Source organism: Syngnathus scovelli, chromosome 5, assembly GCF_024217435.2.
Source record: "Syngnathus scovelli strain Florida chromosome 5, RoL_Ssco_1.2, whole genome shotgun sequence".
NCBI lineage: Eukaryota > Metazoa > Chordata > Actinopteri > Syngnathiformes > Syngnathidae > Syngnathus > Syngnathus scovelli.
Window position 1 is genome coordinate 9,789,236 of NC_090851.1, and position 23,718 is coordinate 9,812,953.

General features: G+C 40.3%; 1 protein-coding gene across 1 annotated transcript; it reads right to left on the reverse strand.

The window, feature by feature from the left end:
* abcc6a (ATP-binding cassette, sub-family C (CFTR/MRP), member 6a) lies at positions 1 to 23,148 on the reverse strand. Its single transcript, XM_049720691.1, has 31 exons — positions 23,002 to 23,148; positions 19,676 to 19,852; positions 19,464 to 19,589; positions 14,860 to 14,997; positions 12,669 to 12,791; positions 11,628 to 11,689; positions 11,370 to 11,501; positions 10,603 to 10,809; positions 9,445 to 9,622; positions 8,988 to 9,149; positions 8,803 to 8,895; positions 8,163 to 8,366; positions 7,831 to 7,977; positions 7,342 to 7,429; positions 6,797 to 6,866; positions 6,586 to 6,712; positions 6,337 to 6,513; positions 6,111 to 6,278; positions 5,731 to 5,914; positions 5,348 to 5,432; positions 5,140 to 5,257; positions 4,840 to 5,047; positions 4,368 to 4,678; positions 4,007 to 4,206; positions 2,878 to 3,004; positions 2,516 to 2,617; positions 2,242 to 2,388; positions 2,007 to 2,165; positions 1,697 to 1,863; positions 1,423 to 1,617; positions 1 to 1,347 (listed from the first exon to the last, which is right to left on the reverse strand). Exons 1-31 carry the CDS (start codon positions 23,041 to 23,043, stop codon positions 1,239 to 1,241), a joined length of 4,533 nt encoding a protein of 1,510 aa, XP_049576648.1. The 5' UTR covers positions 23,044 to 23,148; the 3' UTR covers positions 1 to 1,238.
* Between the last annotated feature and the right edge of the window lie 570 nt (positions 23,149 to 23,718).

The following is a 23,718-nucleotide window of genomic DNA, read 5'->3' on the forward strand; positions in this document are numbered from 1 at the left end:
TACTGTTAAATCAAATACATGTTTATTATTCAGCACAACGTTGCATACAACAATACAATAATTGTACTGAGTCAGTGAAAAATGAAAACAGCTTGTTATAAAAAGTATAAATATAATACAATCCTCAGTATTGTAAGGACATGTTTGGAAATACCACATAAATAAACTATATGGTTTCTCCTTGAAAAGATTGTCTAAACCAGTAAGACAAAAACAGCATAATGACTTTTCTCTGCAAAAAGCTCATAATGCTTTGAATCAAGCATCAAGGTCGGCGAGGACTATCTACACTTTGTACCGTCAGCAAAAAAAAAAAAAAAGAAAAAAAAGAACAATAGTGAAATCTCTCACATATACAGTATATGTAGGGCCTGAGTATTGCGGTGGTGGAGAGAAATTCACTCACTCACCAAGATTTATTGCCATTCTTGAGAAGAAGCATTCTCTTCATTCAATGTGGGTTTTCACATATATGCATCAGGTTAAATCTGACCAGCAAGATTTCTTTGGACTTGGTGTGTTTACTCTGACAGAAAAAAAACCCAACTGCCTGCCAATGTCTTGGCCCACACAATTGTTTTTCGCTTATTCTCTGACATATAAATAATCCAAATTGGCTGCTTCAAACTCATTTCTGAAGGTTCTGAAAACCTCAAATCCCTCACATTCGCCAGGTTGAATACTCCAGTTGGTCAGTATGTCAGCGTAATTTCTGTCCTCGTTCTTGGAAAACAAAAACTTTTATAGATGCAGATCACCTCTTTTTGGAATTCAAGGCTTAAAAATGGCGTAAGTAAACATCAACAACAAAGCCTGAGAAAACATTAAATATATGTCATGTGCTTAAAACACAAATATTACTGCTCCCATTAAAAACAGGAATAACAATCCATATATTTTGTGGTTCCCTTTCATTCCAGGCTTTGCCTTAATCCTTAAATAGAATGAACAGATTCCACAACTCTATGTATATGTACATTAACAGCTTGTACATTTCCAGCATCGCCCTGTAGCTTCATTTTCATGTTAATAATCTTTTTTTTTTTTCCTGACTCGGTACAGCATGTCCATGTGTGAAAGAAACCTTGGACCATTGGCTGTGTTGGTAGCATCTCTGGCCCCTCAATGACAATGCCCTCAGTTGAGCTGCCACAAAGCTTGGAAGGGCCAATTCAACTTTTGTTGAAAAGCCATGTGAAAAAATGTGCCAAATTGTCACGGGAAAAAAAAACATGCTTCTAGACTAGTCCAGCTTCTCGGCACATTCGGAAGAACTGTCCCTGCTGTGCAATCAGGTTGGATGGGGAATCCATCTCAGAGATGTGACCTCGGTCCATGACAATCACTCTGTAAAACAGCAAGAAGGGAAAAAGATTTAAGTGTCACATTCAAGCGTTAACCTCCGTGAAATTGATAGTATACCTTGTGTAATCCATGATAGTGTTAAGGCGGTGAGCGATGGTCAAGACAGTGCAGTCTTCAAACTGGGTGCGGATTGTGGACTGGATCAGTGTGTCAGTCTCCAGGTCCACAGCGGCTGTGGCTTCATCCAAAACCAAGATTTTGGTTTTCCTCAGCAAGGCTCTTGCAAGGCACACCAGTTGACGCTGACCCAAGCTAGACATATGATCAGGATTTGTAGACGGTAAGAACCAATATGAACTGGATTGTGCAACATGCAAACATTCACATGTACCTGAGGTTTTCTCCTCCTTCTGAGCATTCGTGGTTGAGTTTGTCAGGCAGGTTGGACACAAAGGTTTTGAGGTGAGCAAGTTCTAATGAACCCCAAATTTCTTCATCGGTGTAGGTGTCAAACGGATCAAGGTTCATCCGGAGAGAGCCCGAGAAAAGCACAGGGTCCTAAGAAAAAGACCCACAAAAAAATAGGTCACAGGTTGAATCAAGCCGTTTTTATTATTTGAATACTGTCCAACTGTAGTCAAAGTAACATAACAGTTATTTGGTGGAAAGCCAGAGCTCGTTTTTTGTCGTTAATAACTTGCCTGGGGAATGATAGTAATGCGTGATCGAAGATCATGAAGTCCAATGTTGGCGATGTCGACTCCATCAATAAAGATCTTTCCCTTTGCTGCTTCTAAGATTCTAAATATTCCAAGGGCAAGTGAGGACTTTCCAGCTCCCGTCCGTCCCACAATGCCCACCTGGAACACATCAGAGAGGTCTAAAATACCACGCAAAGCTCATTAGCTAAAACTGACATGATTCAAAATGACTCACCTTCTCTTTTTCATGAATCTGCAAAGTAATGCCTTTCAAAGCCAACTCCAGGCCTTTGCGGTACTGTAAACCATAATCCTGGAACTCTATAGAGCCTGTCTGGGGCCAAGCCAGAGGCAAAGAACTGCCTTCTATAATCCAGCTGGCCTGTAAAATGTGAAGAGAATGCAATAAGTTCCTGTGTATGTTGCATTATTTTAATTGAGCAATATATTGATGAGTGGATAAACAAAAGCCATTTTGTCGAAAGTACATGTGTGGCGTCAACTCTGACCTCTTTGGCAGTGTCAGCATACTCATTTACTCTTTCCACAGAAACAATGTTGTTTTCCACATCAGTCCATGATCTTACAATCCAACTCAGGATTCCAGTTACCTGCAAAACACGGACGGCGTAATGAGATGATCTTATTATTACGACTAACAAGCATTCACTGACTCAGAAAATAAACATATTCATACATATGCACCAGATATTTTAATTACATAATTCTAGACCGTCAAATGCATGAAAATAACAGCTAAAAGAGAGAATAGAAAATTGGACTTCAGCATTAAAGATTTCATTTCAGCTGTGCCATAAACCTACAGCAAAGTGATCGAACACATTTGTTAAGCACAAGCATGGCCTCTTACCTGGAGGGAATGTGACACAGCCAAACCCACTATGCCTGGACTCAGGGTGTCCCTTCCCATCACGGACAGAATGGCAGCTGCTAACACCACTCCATTACCAACAAACTCCAGATTGACTGCCAGCCATCTGTGGATGAAATGCTAATTGAATAGTCCTTCTTGATAAAGGGAATATGTAGTACCCCGACGACAAGTCACACTATTTTTTCATAATGTGTCTGGTCCTGCGATTTATACTAAGGTATGACTTCTATATACACAAATTAGAGCTTGTACTGGCATTCAAAATCCCTGTTGCATAATTGTGTTGACTTTTTGTGCATTACTAAAATCTTCTCCCCACTGACTGTGTTTGCCAACCACCAAAAGATAGTAGAGGAAGAAAATGGTAGAGGAAAAATAAGGAGTAGTAATTATGCATTACCAGCCAAAAGTATTTGCCAACCGTCAATAGAATGTAGAAGATGAAATAAATGCAGAAGAAGAAGAGTTGTCATGGCAACATATTTAGTATGCTACTTTCTTAAGCCACAACAAGGATTTACAGTACCAAAAGGCGTAATAACCAACCAGGATTCTTTCTACCTTTGACCAAAATGCGACTCAGTGTTGTAAAGTTGTTTAAAAAAAAAAAAAAGAAAAAAAATCTTTTCCATGTTTACAAAAGTAGAAGTGGAAGTTTCATCCAACCGGAACTTGTTGGCTACTATTAACATGGGTGTGTTTGAAATTTACTCTGAAGCCCGAACACCACTTGGAGAGAGTGTGTGTTTGTAGTGGCAGAGCGCACTCCCCTCCCCTTAATTTGCAAACGCAGCACAACTCTTTCCATCTGTGCTGCCTGAAGCACTTAGTTCCTGTATTCCTTTTTTTTGGGGGTGGGGGGGTGGGGGTGGGGGGGGGGAATAACAAAACAGCACATTTCAACAACGAATTTCCAAACGGTCGGAATTGGGTAGTGCATGCTCAGAGCGTATTTCCAAACTCACTCAGAATCAGAGGTGACAAATCCAAAACCCTGCCACAGTTTAGCTTTCAAGCTTGAATATAGTCCCTATGAAAAGGCACTCGTAGGCCTACTTCATAAATAATATTTTACTAGAGACACCACATTGTATCGAATACCTACCGGGTGGCCACAAATCGGGGGAAGTAGGAGGTCTGGTTGAAATCCACCCTGTCATTGGCCTGCAGAATGAACCTGGATTGATCGCCAAAGGCCCGGATGACACTGGCGCCCTGCACCGTCTCGTTGAAGTGGGTGTAGATAGGGGAGCGGCTCACAGCTTCGAGCCTCCGCAGCTGACAGGATGTAGCAACGTAGAAACTCTGTAGCCAACAGTGGAAAAATGGTGGGAAACAAATCAAGAAAGAGCAAGGAATTCACAGTGAAATTGCACCATCTGTTCCTATTATATGGGAAAACTGCAAAGTCATGTAAAAAAATTGAAATCATGAGTTATGAGTTGAAATATGGGATGGGTGATTACCTGGACAAATGCATAGAGGAATGCGAGAGGAAGAATGATCACAGCGGCGAAGGGTGTTGCCATGAGCACAATGATGCACACCTCCATGAGTTTAAAAACATAGCTCAGCATCATCTTCAGGCCCTCGGGCACCATGCAGTCAATGGCGTCAATCTCTTTGGCAAAGCGGTTGAGCAAGTTGCCGCTGGGCGTGCATTCAAAGAAAGACATGGGCGAATGCAACACATTGACCAGAAGTTCCATGTGCAAGTGGCGGGACGCAATGATGCCGCAGATGGAGATAGCTACGGTGGTACCAAAGATCGCGACGCCTGAGGAGACAGAAAAGATGCTTGCTTAGGTTAAGTACAAAAAAATATGTAAATAATAAAAAATAAATAAATAAATAAAACAAGTAAAATAAGTAACATAAGAAAAAGCAAATGAATAATAATAGAAAAAACATATTTTCAGTCAAATAATGGAGCCTAACCTTGAACAAATCCCAGCGCTCCAAAGACAGACAGTTTCAGGTCGGCATCAATCTGGGTACCGTTAACAATTGGATCATCGGCCCACATGCTCAGCCAATAGTTGTAGGCCAGTGAGGCTCCCTGCTGAAACGCGTACAGGAAGACAATGGGAATGATGATGGCCAGGCCTATGGTCTTAAAGTACTTTTGGTACATCTCCAGCCTCACCTGTAGTGGGAAAAAAAATGAAATAATCATCAGTCAACTGCTGTCAGCTCTTTTTTTTTTTAAGGAATTCTTGAATTATACACCAGTCTTACTCGTCCAGTGTGGGCCTTGTCAACCTCTGTGAGCTTCCCAAGCTCTTCAGGAACCTGTTCCTGCTCTGTTTCAGACACAGGCTCCATATTCTGCAAGTTTGTATTTGTTGTATCACCCCTGAGATGAAAAAGAAGAAATGGGAATTCAGTTTCATCGAATTCGCTTTGACACTATTATGGTAGTTTTAGGGGGCTCAGGTTGACCTACCCAATAAGCTGCTCTTGAGACAAGTCTCTGGAGAATGGCATGAAGTCAACCATGCTGAGACGAGCATTGGACCTCCTCGAGCCAGCTATGAGAAAGTCATGTTTCGCATTATTATCACAGTATGTTTTATGTTCTGACCAGCTGATTATAAAAGCTGGTTGAAGAAAAATGATAAACTATGTACAAGCTTTTACGCTAATATAAAATTCAGGAGTAGCAATACGTTAAATCGTGTGGCTAAATTAGCTAAGCAAAATATTAGAAACAGAAACAATCTGATACGGTTGCATGTTGTACAAATCATATATCACAGATTTATTTTTCTTCACACTTTTCTACAGCAGAAACAATTTCAACATTCAGAACATAGTGGGGATCCTCACCTCTTTGTATGGCGCTTTCTTTCCGGTCGGTGCTGGCAAATGTGTGGATGAAATCCGCAAAGGCGCCACGGCGGCTGAGGAGTTCCTGGTAAGAACCGCTCTCTGTGATTTCTCCGTTTACAAGGACAAGAATGAGGTCAGCTTGTGGCAGGAAGCTCATCCCATGGGTCACCAGGATACGGGTCTGCAGAGGATCACGAGGATATGAGACGAATGGGATGAATATACATTCCAACACTACATTGTGGTTGTCTAGACCAGAAATGTTGCTCAAGTAGTGGTTTTTGTTTTGTTAGAACAACAATGAAGGCCACAATGTTGTTAGTGGTTGACATATTGTAAAGCCGCAATTTCTCTAAGTCAACTGGGTTGCACTCTACCTTGTCTCTAAGCACTCCTTTGGGTCCGATGACTTTGTCGAAGATGTGCTGACCGACGTGTGCGTCAACAGCAGACAGTGGGTCATCCATCAGATACACATCTGCCTTTCGATAGACAGCTCTAGCCAAGCTCACTCTCTGTTTCTGTCCACCTGAGAGGTTTAGCCCCTGTAAGGAAAAGACGGTGAGGCGATGCTCGTTGAATATAAGACGAGATCGACCTTACCTTCTCTCCAATTTCTGTTGCATCTCCAGCAGGTAGGATGTTCAGGTCAGGCAGCAGGGCGCAGGCCTCCAACACACGGTGGTACCACGTCTTCAGCTTTTCACGGCCGAAAATAATATTGTCTTGGACTGTGGCATTTTGGATCCAGGCCTGCTGGGGCACGTATGCTGTGGAACCCTGCAAATAGAGAGAAGACTCAAGGTGTTATTAAATGTACAAACGTGGGCAGAGCGGAAATCTGTGTCAAACCTTCACGCTAACGTGGCCGCTTCTCTTCTCTGTCTCTCCAAGCATGGCAGACAATAAAGATGACTTTCCGCTGCCTACATGTCCAACCACGGCCACAAGCGAACCCCGGGGCACACGGATGGAGATTCTGTTAATAGCGACAGCAAATGTTTGGTTTGTCACTCCTGATTCTCATATGGATTTTTCAATTATTCTTGTTGATTGCGCTTACTTTTTAAGACATGGCGGGCCCTCTGCTGACCAGCTAAAAGTTCCATTTTCAATCAGCACATCTTCCCCGTCTAAGCAAAGAGAAAAGAAAATACACACTAAAACGCTGCATACCTGTCACGACCTTTAATCCCCAGTCACAGATAACATTTGAAAAGAAATGCACCTTCAAGAGATTCATCAGAGGGCTGCTAGGTTGTAATTAGGAGTAGATTTACGTCAGTGTCGGAGCAAGTGTTGACAGATGTGAGACAACAAAGTGAAGCATGTTTGCCTAATTCGTCTCACCATAAATCAGAAGTTTGAATTCCTGTGCTGATTTATGTTCAACCACTAAATGGGGAGCATCCTGTCATTACTTAGTCGATCTGTTATCCTGGAAGCCCAGGAATTGACAGTCCACATCGTTTGTGTCAAACTGTTGTGCTCCACAAAGACAAACAACTAAATCTTGCGGTCTGCCTACAATCATTATGACAGTTTTTAAAAGGAAAATAGCAGCTTATTCATCCAGAGTAATCTTTTAAACATAGGTGGGGTTCTTACCAGAACTCAATGGAGCCTTCAAGACATTGTCCTCTTTGAGTTCATCTGAGCACAGATATTTTCCCAGACGTTTCAGTGAAACCACAGCCTGCAACAGAGAAAGTAGTTCATCCACCAGCTGCCACAACTTTATGAACTTTTGCAAAATCCTCACATCTAATAGAGCTGTATCAAAGTTTTGAATGGCACTGTCGGAGATGTTTTGATTTAAATAGTTTGCCAGGGTGTTTTTGTGCTACATCAACGTTAGACATCTTCTAAGATTTTGGTAACATCATTTAGGTAGTGAGTCAAAATATTGGAGATAAGGATAAAGTCATTCAAGATGCTCTGACGTTAAGAAGCGCAGGTTTGAAGGACTGAAATGTGGGTGAATGTTATTGAAGAAGATACAACGACAATAAAAAGCATTAAGAGCTCACTGGGTATTTTGTTTATTTATGAAGGCCATATGGGAGCCGAGGAACAAACATTTGAAAATATGCTTACCTGCAGGGTTGTGCTTATTGCAAATGGAAGCTGGCTAAGTGGGGTCTTCAAAATGTTGATGAGTGCCATTGAAACAAAAACTTTCTGTGCATCCAGGATGTTTTTGTCATCAAGCATTACGTAGACTCCAAACATTGCAAAAGCAATCTGGAGAATAGAAACACATGACATTTTAGAAATGCGGAGAACATAAAATACAACATGATGGTGTAAATAGACTTGGTAAAAAAAAATCTGGCAATGAAAAAACAGACCAACTCTCCCAATCTTTATCCCGTTCAAGATCTCGTTCATTCATGCTTTATTCACAATCTGTTCAGACTAGTGCTTACCATGAACGAAGAGGAATTGAAAGATGCAATAGAGATGGAATAGAGGATCTGAGACTTCTTCAGGGCCTTCAGCTCTTTTTCTCTATAACCCAACACCTGCTCCAGGAAGGCCTTCTCCCAGGCATAGAACTTCAGAATCTTTATCCCATTCAAGATCTCATTCATTAGTCGGATACGGCCATCCATAAACTTCATTTGAACCTCCTGTCAACCACAAAAATAGGTCGAATAATTTATGTGCGCCGAAGAGCAAAGAATGTTGAAGAGCTTGGATCTGGTCTCACAGTACAGTGTTTTCTGAATAATTTATGAATATTATAACACTTCATGACATGTCTGCATTAAAGTGCCAGAAATGTGGTTGCAATCCAGTACTGGGTTTGATTAACTTAGACTTCAAATTCATAAAACAACATGTCATCTCCGAGAAATGTGAAGTTGTGTGTGTGCTTGCTCTTTCCAGTCATTGTAGTCGCTCTACGAAAGGCGGACTAAAAGACAAGACAAAGTGTAGCATCCAGGCCCTAAATGCACATGGCTCCTCAGCTACTATCTAAACCAGATGTGAAAATCTGGACCAAGCATGCAACATGAGAGCTGCTTTGAAAGAAATGTATTATTATTATTATTATTATTTTACCTGCAGTTTGCTTCTTTTCTTTGCTATCAGTCCATTCAATGGGAAAATGAGGATGACTGTGGCAATTCCTGCCAAAGCTGATGGTCCAAGGTGCTACAAAAAGGAAGACAAAATGTGGTTATATAGTAGAAAGACAACTTTAAGTCAGACAAATCAGAGACACAGAACATTCCACATGTACGTACTTGCCACAGGAAGAAGAGACAAAGAGCAATTTCTATGGGGGCCAGCCAGACAGCATTGAAGTACACTACAAAGTCCATGAGCTTCTGTGTATCCGCCGAAACCAGATTTACAATTTCTCCAACGGTGCAGGTCCTCCTGGCAGAGCTATTTATCACCAAAGACTGGATTGACAACAAAAGAGATATTATCGTTTAGTGCACGTTCATTTTTAAGTCTTATTCATATTTGCATATTTATGTATATTATGGACAAGAGTCTTGGGAAAAATTACTTTAATTAATGAATCACTAAGGGCTGGGCTAGACGTCTTGACCACATTTCACACTTGAATGCTGTCTTGTTTCGGACAACACAAAGACAGTCAAAATATCTACGTCAAGATGTGCACTGTGAATTTTTCCTTGCAGCGTTTTGAGATACGGTTTAGTGCTTTCGATGAGCATATACAATTCTCACCTTCCTGTATACCAGGCCCATAACAGCTGTCTTTACCCTCATTCCCACAGTGAAGCAAGTGTACATGTACTGATGGTTGAAGAGGGACTGGAGGCAAGAGAGCAGGAACATGAGAGTGGCGTAAAAATAGCCTTTCCACAATGGCGCATCTTCATCTCTCATGAAGCCCAGGAGAAGACTGACGGAGAGAGAGAAGCGTACAAGCACAAGCAGATTACTCCAAGGCAGTATTTGCACATTGCTATGCATAGTTTATGTACACAAATCAAGAAGAGATATAATTTCACTGTCAACATGATTCCAATTCAGACTTCCATGTGTCTTGGGATTGCCACCCAAATTCAAGTCAATTAAAACTAAGCAGCTGTGTTTGCGCAATGTTACTCAACCAGTCTTATTGTGGTCTGTCTGAGTCTGTGCCATTCAGAGACCTATACTGTGTGCCTTACTGAGGCAAAGGATTGTGGTTTCGGCTACTTCTTGCTTACAAATCCATGACCCTAATTAACACTCCAAATAATTCAGTGTTTGTGCCTCAAAAACAACATTCCAGTCTGACCACTGAAATAGTACGGTTAAGGGGGGCCTTGACTCGCTTTCATTGTTGCCAGATTCCAAAGGTTTGTTTAGTTGTCTTTGACACAAATAACTATAAAACAACAATGACACTTGTATCTGGGATAACGTTTATTTATAGCTGAGCCTAAATTTGAATGGGAGATTTTTCTTGGCTGTATTTTGTAAAACATCATAACAAAGCCATCTCTTTCTTTTCAATTGAATTGCATCCAGGTAGGTTCAGTCCAACTTGAGGTTTGGAGCTTTCGGCAGCTGCTTTACGCAGTACATTGAACTCAGTGTCACTTGGTTTGTGGGACACAAGCACTGAAAATGTGTCTCAGCAACACAAACTCGACACTTTCTATTTCTAAATCCAATGACTTACATAACTGCAAAATACCACAAACCTCATTTTTGTTTTTCTGTTGTTTTTTTTAACCAAAACGGGCTCATTTATGTCAGACAGCGAGTTAACAACATCTTTAAAAACATTTTTTTGGGTTTGAGTCCCCCATATCAAACAACATCAACGTTGTTAATTCACACGTAACAGTAATGTACTATATTGACAAAGGTTTTGAACACACGACATCTTACCTCAACACCTGGGGAATGGCGAACATGAAGGCATCATGGAATATGATACACAGGGTGCCAGTAAGGAAGTATGGACCAAAATTGCGTGCCAGAGTTCGGAACAAAAAGAAGCCAGAACTTTGCTCTTTGTGAAGCTTCCTGAGGAGCTGAGCTTGGTCGGGCAACCTGCTCCCCAGCGCCACACCTGAAGTCAAGGCCTTTTCCTGCCTGTCATGGGGATAAAAAAACATAGTTACACACATGACATCTGTTTCTGGGGCCCAGTATTCTTCTTCTCATTATTATTATTACTATTATTATTATTATTTACCATACAACACATTGGCTCTATATTTACTGTACAGTATGAATGAATTTGTAATCTTAGCACAGACATAGTTGGGTCAAGATGACAGCTGGCTGTATTAAAACAATAAAACGATTCCTTAATTTGCAAAATGTTCTGAAGTAGCCTAAACATTGACATCATGAGAGCTGTGGAATGGGTGGATTTTATCACAGGCCACATGAGCACATTGATGACTTGGCTACTTTCTATCGGTACATGCACAATCGGAAGAAACACAGCATGTGTGATTGTCATCTTATGCAAACAGTTTGCCAATGTAACCCGTGGAGGATGTTCTGTTTTTCAAAGTTATCTAATCATTGGCACAATGGGGCTTGAATGCAAACAGGGAAACGTTTGTACATGTTAGTCAAGGTGTCTTCGTATCTTAGTTGTGAATACAACTTGGGATATCTTGATTGCTTAGGGGTTATCTCACTTTTGAATCTTGGCACATTCTACTGTCCAGTCCTCTTGCAGTACAGATATAATCTTATCTGACGTGTCTTCCTCTCTCAGCGTCCACAGGTCCTCGGCTGCCAGAGGAGTACGATATCCCTTCACAACAAGTCTGAGGAGCAAATGAGGAGATGATTCACACATAATTATCAACAAAACACACATTTAAACAAGTAGAAATGTTGCTAGGCTGAGTCATTTGTGGGCTCAAAAAAAAGGGAAGTTTTGAGGATCTTACCCGGTGAACCACCAGAAAACAATCTTGGACAAAAAAGAAGCGTCTTTCACAGGGCAAGGATTCTGCAAGAGAATTAAAAAGCAGAATGACTCTTCTTTTAACAGTGTAAATGTATAAGGCTACAGAGCTTTTTGACATCTATACTGATTAGCAAATAGTAAAGAGCGTATTTATGAAATGCAATTAACTGGTGTGTTCGAGGCCGTGAGTTTCTGTAAGTCAGCATTCTGTAAATAGAGCCCACAGAATAAAAATGATGTTTGAGGTCAAGAGTAGCAGACAGAGCGGAAATGTGTCATCGCAAACCGTCCTATACATATGTGCGGACACAAACGCATAGAATGTTTGCCCACTCAACCATATGTTACTCCACATCCTGCTACCCCCTCACCAAACTATTTACTCTCTTTATACCATCACTCCGTTCCATCCATCACTTCCTCTCTTACTATGAGTAAGTCTAACCAGAGGAGGAGAAGGAAGTGGAGGAAGTGGAGGAAAAAGCGGAGGACACACCAAGGAACGACCAAAGGGTGTGTCCACGACAACAGTCTGTGGCTAGGGACTTTTCCAGCTGTTTTTATGGTTTATCACCAGGGAAATATGGCATCACAACTCTATGTGATTGATGAGGGTCTCACTTTCTGTGTCCTGAAGGAGGCACTTTGGTGAGCAAAATAGGAACAGCTCTCAGTATGACATTGTGCAGTCCTACACTACTGTGAACTACAATAACAATTTTTTTTTTTCCTGTTAATTGTCCTTTGATAGTGAACCAAGTGGAAATGAATAGCTTATAAAAAGAAGGGTGACGTGGGAGCTGTGTTTGAAATACATGAAATGCATGTGCCATGTTAATGGTATGCGGGAGGACAAGGAAAAACACACACATGCTTGTTCATATTTTTCTCACAGGAAGCTAAAGCAGTGAAGGTGAGAAGTTGTGGTGAATCACATCATTGCCTCCAAAAGGCAGTGTCCTCCTAACAAACGTTTTGAACCACATAATGCTCAGGTAGGATAACATGTTCTTCTCCCTACCTTGTCAATGACCTTTTTCCCCTCTGGAGGCTGGTCGGCAAAGCAGCATAAGAAGAGCTGGACCAGTTGAATGGTGAAGTAGGAGAAAAAGGCCAAGTATCTCACCATATCTGAATCAATGCCCTGTGGAGTAAGTCAGCAAGATTTAGAGACAATGATGGCAGCACGAGTCAGTGAGTTTATTTGCTTAAGGAATATTTATAGTTTTTTTTCCCTTTAAAACCACAAAGTGTAAATAAAGAAAAAAGATTTTGAATTAAGGGGTCAGATGTGATATAAGCTACTAATACTTGTCTCTAATATCAAACTTTTTGTAAATGTCACTCTTTTCATACAGAAGCTGTTTATTTTGGCATAATTTTACTCTTGGGTTATCGCCACAGCCACATCTAGTTTGTGGTGTGAAAAGTATGGCTATATATGCAATCCAGAACTATGGTAAAAACAAACTACTTTCTCTAAACACTATGGAGCAATGCGCAGAAAAGGGATATAAAGAGACCAAAAGGCTCCTTCTACTTATAGAAAAACAGGGTCAAGCTGGATGGAAGTTTGGATGAGGAAAATGTAGGTCAAGTAAGAATGGCCAGTAGTCCACAAACAATAACTCTGTCTTCAGTCTTCACAACTGGCAGACAAGTCAGACACTATAAATATTTTAGACATATGTCAGCAAAATATGTCACGGGAAAGTGTCCATGATGATATGGTTTTTTTTTTTGGTGTGTGTGAGCAGGTAATAGTGGTAATGAAATGTACAAAAACAACACATACAATAAGTACATTTTACAATATACATGCATGGGCTTTCTTTTAGCTCTCTGTCTCCCATATTCCCAAAACTGGTAGTAACTACGCTAAACTGCCGATAGGTGTGAACGTAAATGTATATTGTATTGTCGACCCCACCTACCTCTTGCCCAAAGTCTGCAACTTCCTGTTTAGACCCTGTGACCCTTATGCGTGCCTGGATGAAATATATGTAACTGCAAGTCGGGTTCTAGCAGCCAGCAATTTGATTGGTTGAAAATGGGTTGTAATTCAGAAGAGATTAAGAATGTTGCTTTGAACAACTCGGAACAACCTTGGATTGCAAGAAGGCAATTTTATTTGGTATAAAATTGAGAAATGACTTTTTCTTGTTTTATATTTTATGGGACTTTTCTTTAGAATGACCACCAATAACGTCTACCTGTAGAGTGTATATTTGAATAGAACACTTGTGCATTTCTTTCTTTGTTAAATAGATTAAAAATATATACATTTATTAATCAAAAAGGTTTTTCATTCTTATTTCAGGTGCGACTGTGATTGCAATGTGAATGTGAGACAGGTTGCAATTTAAAGCTAAGAAGGTATTGAATATTGTTCATTATTCCATAGATGGGGATGGCTCCAGGATTTTTTTTTCTCCTGGGGCTAAAGAGTGGCTTGACTGATTAATAGGGGGGCTGAGTAAATGATACATTTTGGAATATCAAATAAAACTGCGGAGGAGCTCAACTGGTGCTATACAGATTTCTGGCAGCGCTATAGTAATGCACACCCTATCCTTGGCTATACATATGGGACACAAAGAAGGATAGTGGTGTCCATGTGTGTTTTATTACAATGAAATCATGGTGTCTGTCAAAAGTATGAACACATTACAGATATATGGCTTTACCTCTGGCAGAGTGCTTACAGTTAATAAGAACAATAGCCCCCAGCAACGCTCTTCTGGCCAGACTGCCATGACTCAGCATCATTTATCCTAGGCCCATTGATATGTATTTGTTTGTGTGTTGTTTTATTTAGTTTTCTTAGAAATGTATATGAAGCAGCCTGAATGCTTTGCACACTTAAATATAAACTTAGACCCATTCAACTGTGATTGTAGTGTCTCACAGCAGGCACAGGAAGAAAAGAAGAATTGAAACGCAGCAGGCTTGACCAGAATTGGCAGTGTCTTCCTCCTACACATGGTTAACCTTCAGTCACCTTGGTTTAAAATAGAGAATGAAATAACTCTTTGCTGACATAGCATATAGCGCAAGCTGTGCTCATGGAAATTTTTGTCTAGACTATGGGCAGCAGGCAGCACACTTGATAAGATATGACTGTATGGTACTTGACACTGTGCGTTCATCGGGGATAAGCTTGACCAAATATAAAACAAACACAATAATAAATATGTAACAATAAAACATACCTCATCTATGGCCAGCTGGATCTTTGCTCTGAGTGGCACTAAGGAACAAACAACAGCCAAGACCCAGAAGAGGAAGAGGAATACCGAAGAGCGACAACCTCGTATTCTTTCCAGCTGGATGATACATATAGCCAGGATCTGAACAGAAAGAGAGAGAAAAATGATTCATAAATCCACAGGGGTGTCAGCTCGTAAAAATAGTACAGAATTTATTCTAATTCTCAGAATCGCATTATGATTTCTAACAGATGAAGAAAACAGAAACCCACATTTAATTTGACAATACCGCAGTAATTTATAATGACAGACATGCATTAATGAGACCAGAGATGAGATGGTGCGCTTAATTGTATTCACCGTCATTAAAAGGTGTGCTAGTTCGACGGGTACATTGAGACCTAATAAAATAAGCTGAAAAGTTCAACTTGATGTGACCAGTACTGGTTCGGACAATTTGGTTTCTGGGGCTTTCCCTTGCCTGGCTTAGCCATGTACCCATACCCCCTAATTAAAATTAAGGAAGAGAGAGGGAGAGAGAGATGATATACATATTATTTGTCTCTTAGCATGAGTTGTGTTGGGACACAGATGTTCTCAGTGGAGTCATGCGTTGGATGTTGAGCCATAAGCGGTTGGCCAAATGAGAGCAGCTCACCAAGTGGGTAAAAAGTAAATTTAGGTTTTCAAAAGAGCACCACATTGGTTTGTCTGGGATCTGGGATGAGCCACAGTATTGCCTATTAAAGACTAGTGGTAATAGGATTTTCCCATCAACTTGATATGGGGAAATTTCTGTGTACCCTCACTGATGTAAACAACCTGTAAACAACATCTGTGGCTCCTCATTCAGTGGTCTAACACTGATGATTTGCTCTTTGGCTGTTCTTTTCCACTACAAACATGTTGTTTGTTGTGAATGCATCTCAGCAGGCACTGGGATGACAACAACTTTTGTGTTTCTTTGACAAATGACTAAACGATGCTCAGGGAATTGTCAAAGAACACTTAAGTATCATTTCAGCTCACAATATACAGTTTTGTACATCAGCGCAATATTAGTTTGATCCAGAACCAAACTTCTGGTCTTACAATAATACTCATTTTTTTGCAAGATGTCCATTAGGCCTATTATATATGGCAATTCTATACCAGTGCGGACTACAACAATAATAAAAAACATCCATCTCAAACCTTAATTTCAGAAAATGTACTGATTATGTTCCATAATTCTTTTCACATTCTACAGAATACAGTATATCTTTTGCGCATGACAGAGAAAAGCAGGTCACGTGCATAGACTCTTGCAAACAGATGGGGCACCCTAACGCAGAAAGCTGCATTTTATCAATCCCTAACCAATCTTACAGGGAGAAACGTTTGCATTGTGCTCGGAAATACATAAAACTAACTTTCAAATAGTTTTACTCACAGATTTTCAGGTATGGACTGTGATAATGGAGAGTGAGCTAGGAGGCCCCTTTCGAGTGCGAGAAGGTGTCAAAAATGCTAGCTGCAAAATAGGCGGCGTTTCTAAATGACCATTTCCTGGAATGGTATAAGGCACAAAGAAATTCCACGGCTTCCATAGTAAAATAATGCCTTAATGCTTACTATACAATGCATGCCACACTGGAAAAAAATACCATTGAAGTTTTAGATGCCATGGGCAGTCTGGAAAGATAAATGCGGCATTAAATATTATGTAAGAATTCAAAGTCCCTTTCTGGTACATTCTGTCCTCAGTTTTAAATTGTTACCCCAACCTTCACTATTAATGACTGAAAATTGTGCTGTGCTTTTGAAGGTTCCTTTTATGAGGCCATATTACTGTAAGCCATCAAGCCTGTTTGCATCTACTGTATGAGTAAGTGGGTGGAACTAAATCCATCACTGAGCCCAGAGTAAAACCCCGACCTTGTAATTATGGGGAAGGTTTGCTGGAATGATGAAGGCTCAAGTTTTATAATGCGTCATGGGATGGTTTATGTAGTTGAGATATGAAGGTGCCCTTTCACTGACAAAGGGTTCCCATGGCATTCAGCCGGTCCTAATAGTCATCGGTGCCTGGCGTATTGAAATTATTGTATTCACATATCCATACTGACACACTACTCACTTAGCACGTTCACATGGATCACTTTCAACTTGTTTTTAAATATCTTACTTTGAATACTATACAGTATTTTGATACGCCCCAGTTAATGGTGGTGTATCATTACACCTATTACACATACACTGGTTCGTTTCACGTGACAAGGAAACTTGAGACATTAATAATGTGACTCATCTCTTACACAGCAGTGCGAGGAAAGTAAAACGTGGTGTAGTTTTATTTCAAAATATTCGATAAAGATGTGCCAAGTGTATAATAATCATATTATACTATAATTAAATAGAACAAATTACACAGAAACAGCTCTGGTAATCTGTTCAGACACCTGAAGACTGCACAGTCCTTGCTAAAAGATTGCAAAAGGTCAAATATATTTAAGTACAGACTATTTCCTTTGCCAGTGTTGAGACAAAATAATATTTCTGTTCCTTAATCTTTAAAAATTATAATAAATTAAATATTATTCTTAAGTGATTGTGTAAAACTGATAAGTGAACACACATTTGCTTTCAGAAGTCTTAGCACTTGATTAAGCCAGGTATAAAATCCTTGCTTTATTAGGTCTATGTGGATAGTATGTGGCATAAGCTTGACAAATAGGATTTAAGTCATCTTGATTTTCATACCATAAAGAAGAACATTTGAAAAATGTTCCTCTTGGAATGACAGTTTTAGTCATAATTATTTGACTTTTTTATGGATTATAATATACAATTTAATATATTTGTAATAGATGAACAATATTTATCAAATGATTTGCCTCTAATTGTATGAATGTTTCGATTTTGAAAAAAAAAAAAGACCAATAAATACGATGGCATGGCAGGCACGGAGCGGATCATCTACATAACTGGGTAGGCTGGCTGATATATTTGCTGAAACCTGCTTATCCGTTTTGAAATCAGTAAATTAAGTGTGTTCATGATATTTAAATTAGAAATATATTTGAGATATTTTAGTTTTAATATATTAGAGAAGATATTTTAAGACATTTTGGATTGACACACTGATAAGGGTAAAATTGCATGTGAATGAACATGAATTAAAAGCGGCTGGTCCAAACCATGTAATCACAATGCTGAAAATTAAATCATCATTGAGTATTGATCTTGTACCAAAACCAAAAAGTGTGGTATCACTCCTCCTTAATATATCTCACGTTTGTTGGCTCTTCTACTGATGTGATAAATGACCAACAGCCAAAATTAAATGACCGTTTCTGAAATTAACCCTCAATACAAGAGATGTCTTAGTGCATTTCTATCCAAATGTGTGCTTGTGTTTATTCAGGAGTCTGCAAAGACCACAAGTGGGCAAGGCTGTCTGCATTGGGGAATGAAAAACCAAAAAAAGGCCCGCTGAGAGTGGGAGCTTTGTAAGTAACGCTAAACGCAAGCGCCAGTGACTCATCGGTGCATCTGACTTTACTGCATTATGATGCGTTTATCAAGTCTTGTTGTCTATGACAATCTAACTACCTCACTTTGAACGAACTACGCCTTGACGTAGTACACTATTCCCTCATGAAACTCGAATTGACGTAAGTGTAAGTCTTTGCACTCTGTTGATCGATGGTCAAATACAAGCGCGTTTGCAGGGTAATGCCATATTTACATTGACTGCAACACTATAAATCTACCCGTACTTATTTTGCTTTTCACCTCAGTGTCTTGCCAGTGAATGATATTCTTTCATGTGTTTGCACGTCAATGTGTGAGTCACATTCCCAGAAACGTCTTCTTGCCCTCAGCAACACAGGAGAAGTGTTTGAGGTAGAATCAATAGTTTTTACTCGCTCACACTGAATAGAGACCTGCCTTGACGTTCAGATTTGTCATTGTGTAGGCTTGTTGTGAATGCATGTATGCCTTTATGCTATGGGTAGAAAAAAAAAATAGAAGCTTTAAGAAAAAAAGTTTTCACATCAAGACGACAAGATTGTCCAAGGATTCCCGTTCACATAGACTCTCCAAAATGCTGCAATATGAATGCCAGGTCAGAATTTGGCAATGTCACTTTGGGAAAAAAAAACTAGACACGTACACACTAACTTGTACTCTGGGTCATTTCTGAAACTGTCTTTTGTAGTACCTCCGGAGGCATTTCACATATGTAGGTAATGAAAGTCCTCTGGACACAGTAGGGGTGCAGAACATTGTATACTTTGCTGGTTGAGGGGCTATAAACGCTCACACAACAGCACTGTGACCAGTCATGGTTATTTATGTTGTATTGATTTTGTCTTTGTGCATGCCTTCACATACCACTCACTCCACACACAAATGATATTGGCGTTATCAAAAACAATCACGTAAAACTGCTCAGCCGGTAAAATTGACACTAAAATTGACACCTTCTGGGAAAGGGGGCTACCAATAAAAATATTTTAGCTATAATTATGTACATCTACATTTTTCGTTGAAATAATTATTAATGTACATTTGTCCTTTCTGGCAAATAAAGCAAAATAAGCCTTTTTTTTTTTTTTTACCACAGTCATGCTGCGTATGATGGGGCTGAGAAGGAAGATCATGTGTTGCTCGATTTCTCCGTTCCTCTCCAGTAAGATGTAGAAAAACTCCACAAAGCCAAAGGAGGCCAACAGAAACCCGAGCACCTAAATGGCACAGTGAGATCAGATTCTTACTTTATACACACAATAACAAGCAACAGAGGAGTCCAGGTATTCAATGATAGACTCACCATCTTGGCGAAACAAAGGGAGGACACCTGAATGCGTCCATGGTCATGGCAATAAAGGTGAAGGCAGTAGAGAGGGGTAAGGAACCACAGATAAATACAAGGGACCCACACTAGAACTGTGTTCTGAAAACACTGGGTCAAGTCTGGGTTGGCTGTGTACCATGTGCGGTTCCAGTCCTGCAAGACAGAAAACAAAAAAAGAGCATTTTTATGTTTCCCTCAGAATATTATGCTTGAAAATGATCAATGAACTACAAATATTACATTGTAAGATATCAATCATCTAAGAAAGTGAGAAGACTCGGCTCAAATCCAGAGAATGCAGACGAAGTTTTAGCGTTCCTAGCAGGATAGAGTGAAACCACAAACAGTCAACAAAATTGTGAGTGAGTCAGGCTGGACTTTGTGAAGAGGTCTTTCTTCCTCTAAAAAACTGAGTCTGACTTAATCAGTCTTAATCTGTTTTTTGTAAATCGGACAAAGCAAAACAAGATTATATTGGAATCCAACTTTACGAACAAAAGAGAAATAACAAAGGCTACAGATTGCGCAACTTTGGCAGAACCAAAGACTTTCATAAATAATTAACATAGTGGCTTGCTGTCATCATGTTTTTTATTGTCCATCTCCTCAATAACCTGCAGGGTGTTTGGCTCCGCTAACAAGATGAAAAAATAAGTGGTTTAAAAGTTCCTCGAATGGCAGCACAGACTGGCATTGCTAAATACGGGAGAGAGGCTTGAAGCCACGATGCTGTTATATAACAACCAACCATGCACAGCGCCGTCATTAAACCCGACGGTTACAAATGTAACCCTGGTGGTCTGGAGGGACGTAATAGAACAAAAAAAAAAAAGGAATTGGGATACTTACTCATTGCAAAGGAAGTGAAAATGAAAAAACATATGGGACCCTATTTTTGTGCCCGCCGCAAGTCTAGCACATAATTGTGCACATGGGGGGATTTTTTTTTCAATGGTATTTTCAAAGTTTTGGGCAGTTAAAAATGGGCATTTGCGCTGTTGTGGGAGTGAACACAGTCAACTTGATTTCCAACCAATCGAAGCGGTTCCTCTCATTCCCTTTAAATTCAGCGCAGGAGAGGCACGTGGTCTACATGACCAAAGTAAAATAGACTTGCAGGTGTCTATGCAGAAGATAAACATAAAAAGTATGTTTAGAAGGGGACTAAGTGCAGATCTGCACTTGCAGATGCTGTAAAGTTGGATGCTGTGAAGTGGGAACTTGGGCATTGCCTTCATCCCGTGATCCTGCATCTGTGAGTGACAAAGCCCCCCCACCCAAACACACAGAATGTGCATGCGATTCGATCAAATTCACCAAAATGGTGTTACACTACCAGCGCCACAACTTAGACCTCCTTTTAGATGGTCTAATATCTAGTCTATTCACTGTCACCAAATTAACAAGTGTGTCCGCGGCATGCATTAGTAAATGCCCTCGACCCCCGGAATGCAGCGCAAATTTGACTTGCCCGCCATGAGAATGAAGATGCATCAGTTTTCTTTAATTTTTTTTAATTTGTTGTTTTTTTTAAGTGCACGAGCTACTGTCTATGAAAATCAAGTAAATAATGGAATTTGTCCACTTTTGCGACTTTAGCAATTTACATTCCTCTGGTAATACTTGTGGAAGACGTTGAAGTATGTCTGTAGGAATTTTTCCAACATTCATTCATGAGGTCAAAGATCACTAGTGTTAGCCTGGCTCACAAGCTCTCTATTTCATCCCAAAGGTGATTGATGGGAATGAGGTCGAGGTTGTGTGCATGTTCTTCCACAGTGAACATGGCTTTCTTATTAAAATTCTGGGAGAACAAACATGTCCATGTTAATTCCTTGCGAGGGTCATGGGCATGCTGGAGCCTATTCCAGCTGACTTCAGGCAGTAGGCGGGGGACACCTTGTTAACTACTGATTGCTAAAATGATTCAAATGTTTGTCTTAATATTTCTGTCTTTCAATGAGCCTGTAAATATATCTAGGGTGAATGCTCCAGCATGAATGGTAATTAGTCTGTGTTTCCCATAAGTTGCCACGGTTCATAGCCTCTGGAGCAGGGTGTGAATCATAGCGTGACTAGCAGCTACCTGTATAACTTTGAACTACAGCTGTATGTTTGTCTAGCTCACCACAGACTCATAAGTATTCCCGCATTTTTTTTTTTCAAAAACTATCAAAAAGGGGGGTAAAAAGAAAAAAAAAAAATCAAAGGTCAGTGTTATGTAATGAAAGGATTTGCACTCAATGTACATTTGTTGACTCTGTAAGTGCATTTAGGTTCATTTAAACAGTATTACTCTTGAGAGCCAGTGAGTGGGCAGCAACTTTCACAGACTCTTCTGACTCCTGCGGTCAATGGCAGAGGGATGAACAGAACGCTTTCATGAAGACGCACTCCAGACATTTTCTTGTACATTTCACGTCTTATCCACTTTCTCACCCTTGACTGAAGTGATTTCAGCAAACCATAAACTTGGATTGCACAAGGTGTCACAACGCTGATGTGAAGGCAAAACTGCTAAACCTTTTCTACACCATGTGGATTTAATAGGCTGTGTCCATAAAGTTGCAGTGCAAAAATGTGTCAATAAAAGGTGGAATTGAAACCAATTGCATAAATAGTATATTGTATATGTAGATTTCCAAGTTTCCAATTTGTTTCTTTGGGACAGGGTTTTGTATGTTTCAGAGAAACTCCCATCACTCCCTCAAGGCTGTGACCAAAAAGCCAGCAATGATGTTGTTGCAGAGGTATGTGTAAGGTTCATTACGTCTTCAGTTAAAAAGTCGAGGTACTTTACAGGGCTAAAAAACATTACAGATTCACTTTAACGTTATTTTTCCAACATGTAACTGCCGTTTGCATGATTGCAGGAGCAAAAACAGAAAGTGCTGTAATGAGAAACAGAAACACAGAAGGGGGCGTGATGAAAGAAGAGTGAAAAGAGGCATGTGACCGTGAACATTCCAACTCATGTATAGACATTGATTTTAGCTGCCATATAAAAAATGGAGATCTCCTAATGCATAAAAAGCAACATCTCCACCTCTTAACTTTACATTCCTGCAGGCTGCAATGCAACATGTGGCGCTACTGGAACGTGGAAAACAGTCTGTTAAATTCTCACGTGGACTACTCCAAGCGAGACTAATTATTAGAGGTTTAGAAAGCATCATCAGTAGCTAGTCTCTTTTTATCCCTAACGCCCACCATTCAAAACTCACAAACTTGGACATTCATCCACATGACCAATAGAAGAGAGAGAGGGGGAGAGAAAACACATTAGGTTCGTTGAGACTCACCCACAGGGGATCCAGGCCACTGAGTCGACAGAAGGCATCCATCCACTCGCTTGCTGCTTCCTCGCTGATGCTCCACTTGTAGGGCTGGAACAGTCCTGCTCCTCACAGTAGGTAGCACACCTTCAGCACCCGTGAGTGTTTGAGTCAGGATAAAGAATTTGCTGTGTCCTTCCTTGATGGCCCTCTCCTCTTTTTTTGGATGCCAATATTTTTAGTCAATCCTGTACTTGCTAGTATGTTTGATTGGCTCAGTGTTCATTAGCAAGTAAGTGTTGGAGGGTGTATGAGAGATGTCCTCCTCCCCTTTACAACATCAGCTCTCAGAGAAAGTTTGCAAAAGTTTGAACTGCTGCTGCCCTGAGAACTTGTGTCGTTCTGACTCTCACCCTGTCTGTCTACCTGTTTATGAGTGTGTCTCCTTGTTAGGTGGGTGGAAATATTTCTCTTTCTCTCACTCGCACACCCCTCTGCTCTGTCCCACATCTGCTGGATTTCAATCAAAACACCAAAGCTACTCCCCTCAATGGGATGACGGTCCCCTAACCCAAAAAACTCCTCCTACTTTCACTCGCTGCCTCCTCTTCGAATCCTTCTCCCAGCCCTTTTGCCCACATCTCACGTCACCTCGTCTGACCACACAGTTTGTGCAACTTATGCAATTTAAATTGCGCCTAAAGCAAGAACTGTCAAAGTCAGGATATTACGAACTCGGTTGCC

Coding starts and splice junctions, on each gene's coding strand:
- abcc6a (XM_049720691.1), bottom strand. CDS start 23,043: ATGGATGCCTTCTGTCGACTCAGTGGCCTGGATCCCCTGTGG. Junction 8,367..8,802: donor AGAAAAGAAGCAAACTGCAG/GTAAAATAATAA, acceptor TGTGGTTGACAG/GAGGTTCAAATGAAGTTTAT. Junction 1,348..1,422: donor ACTATCATGGATTACACAAG/GTATACTATCAA, acceptor GCTGTTTTACAG/AGTGATTGTCATGGACCGAG.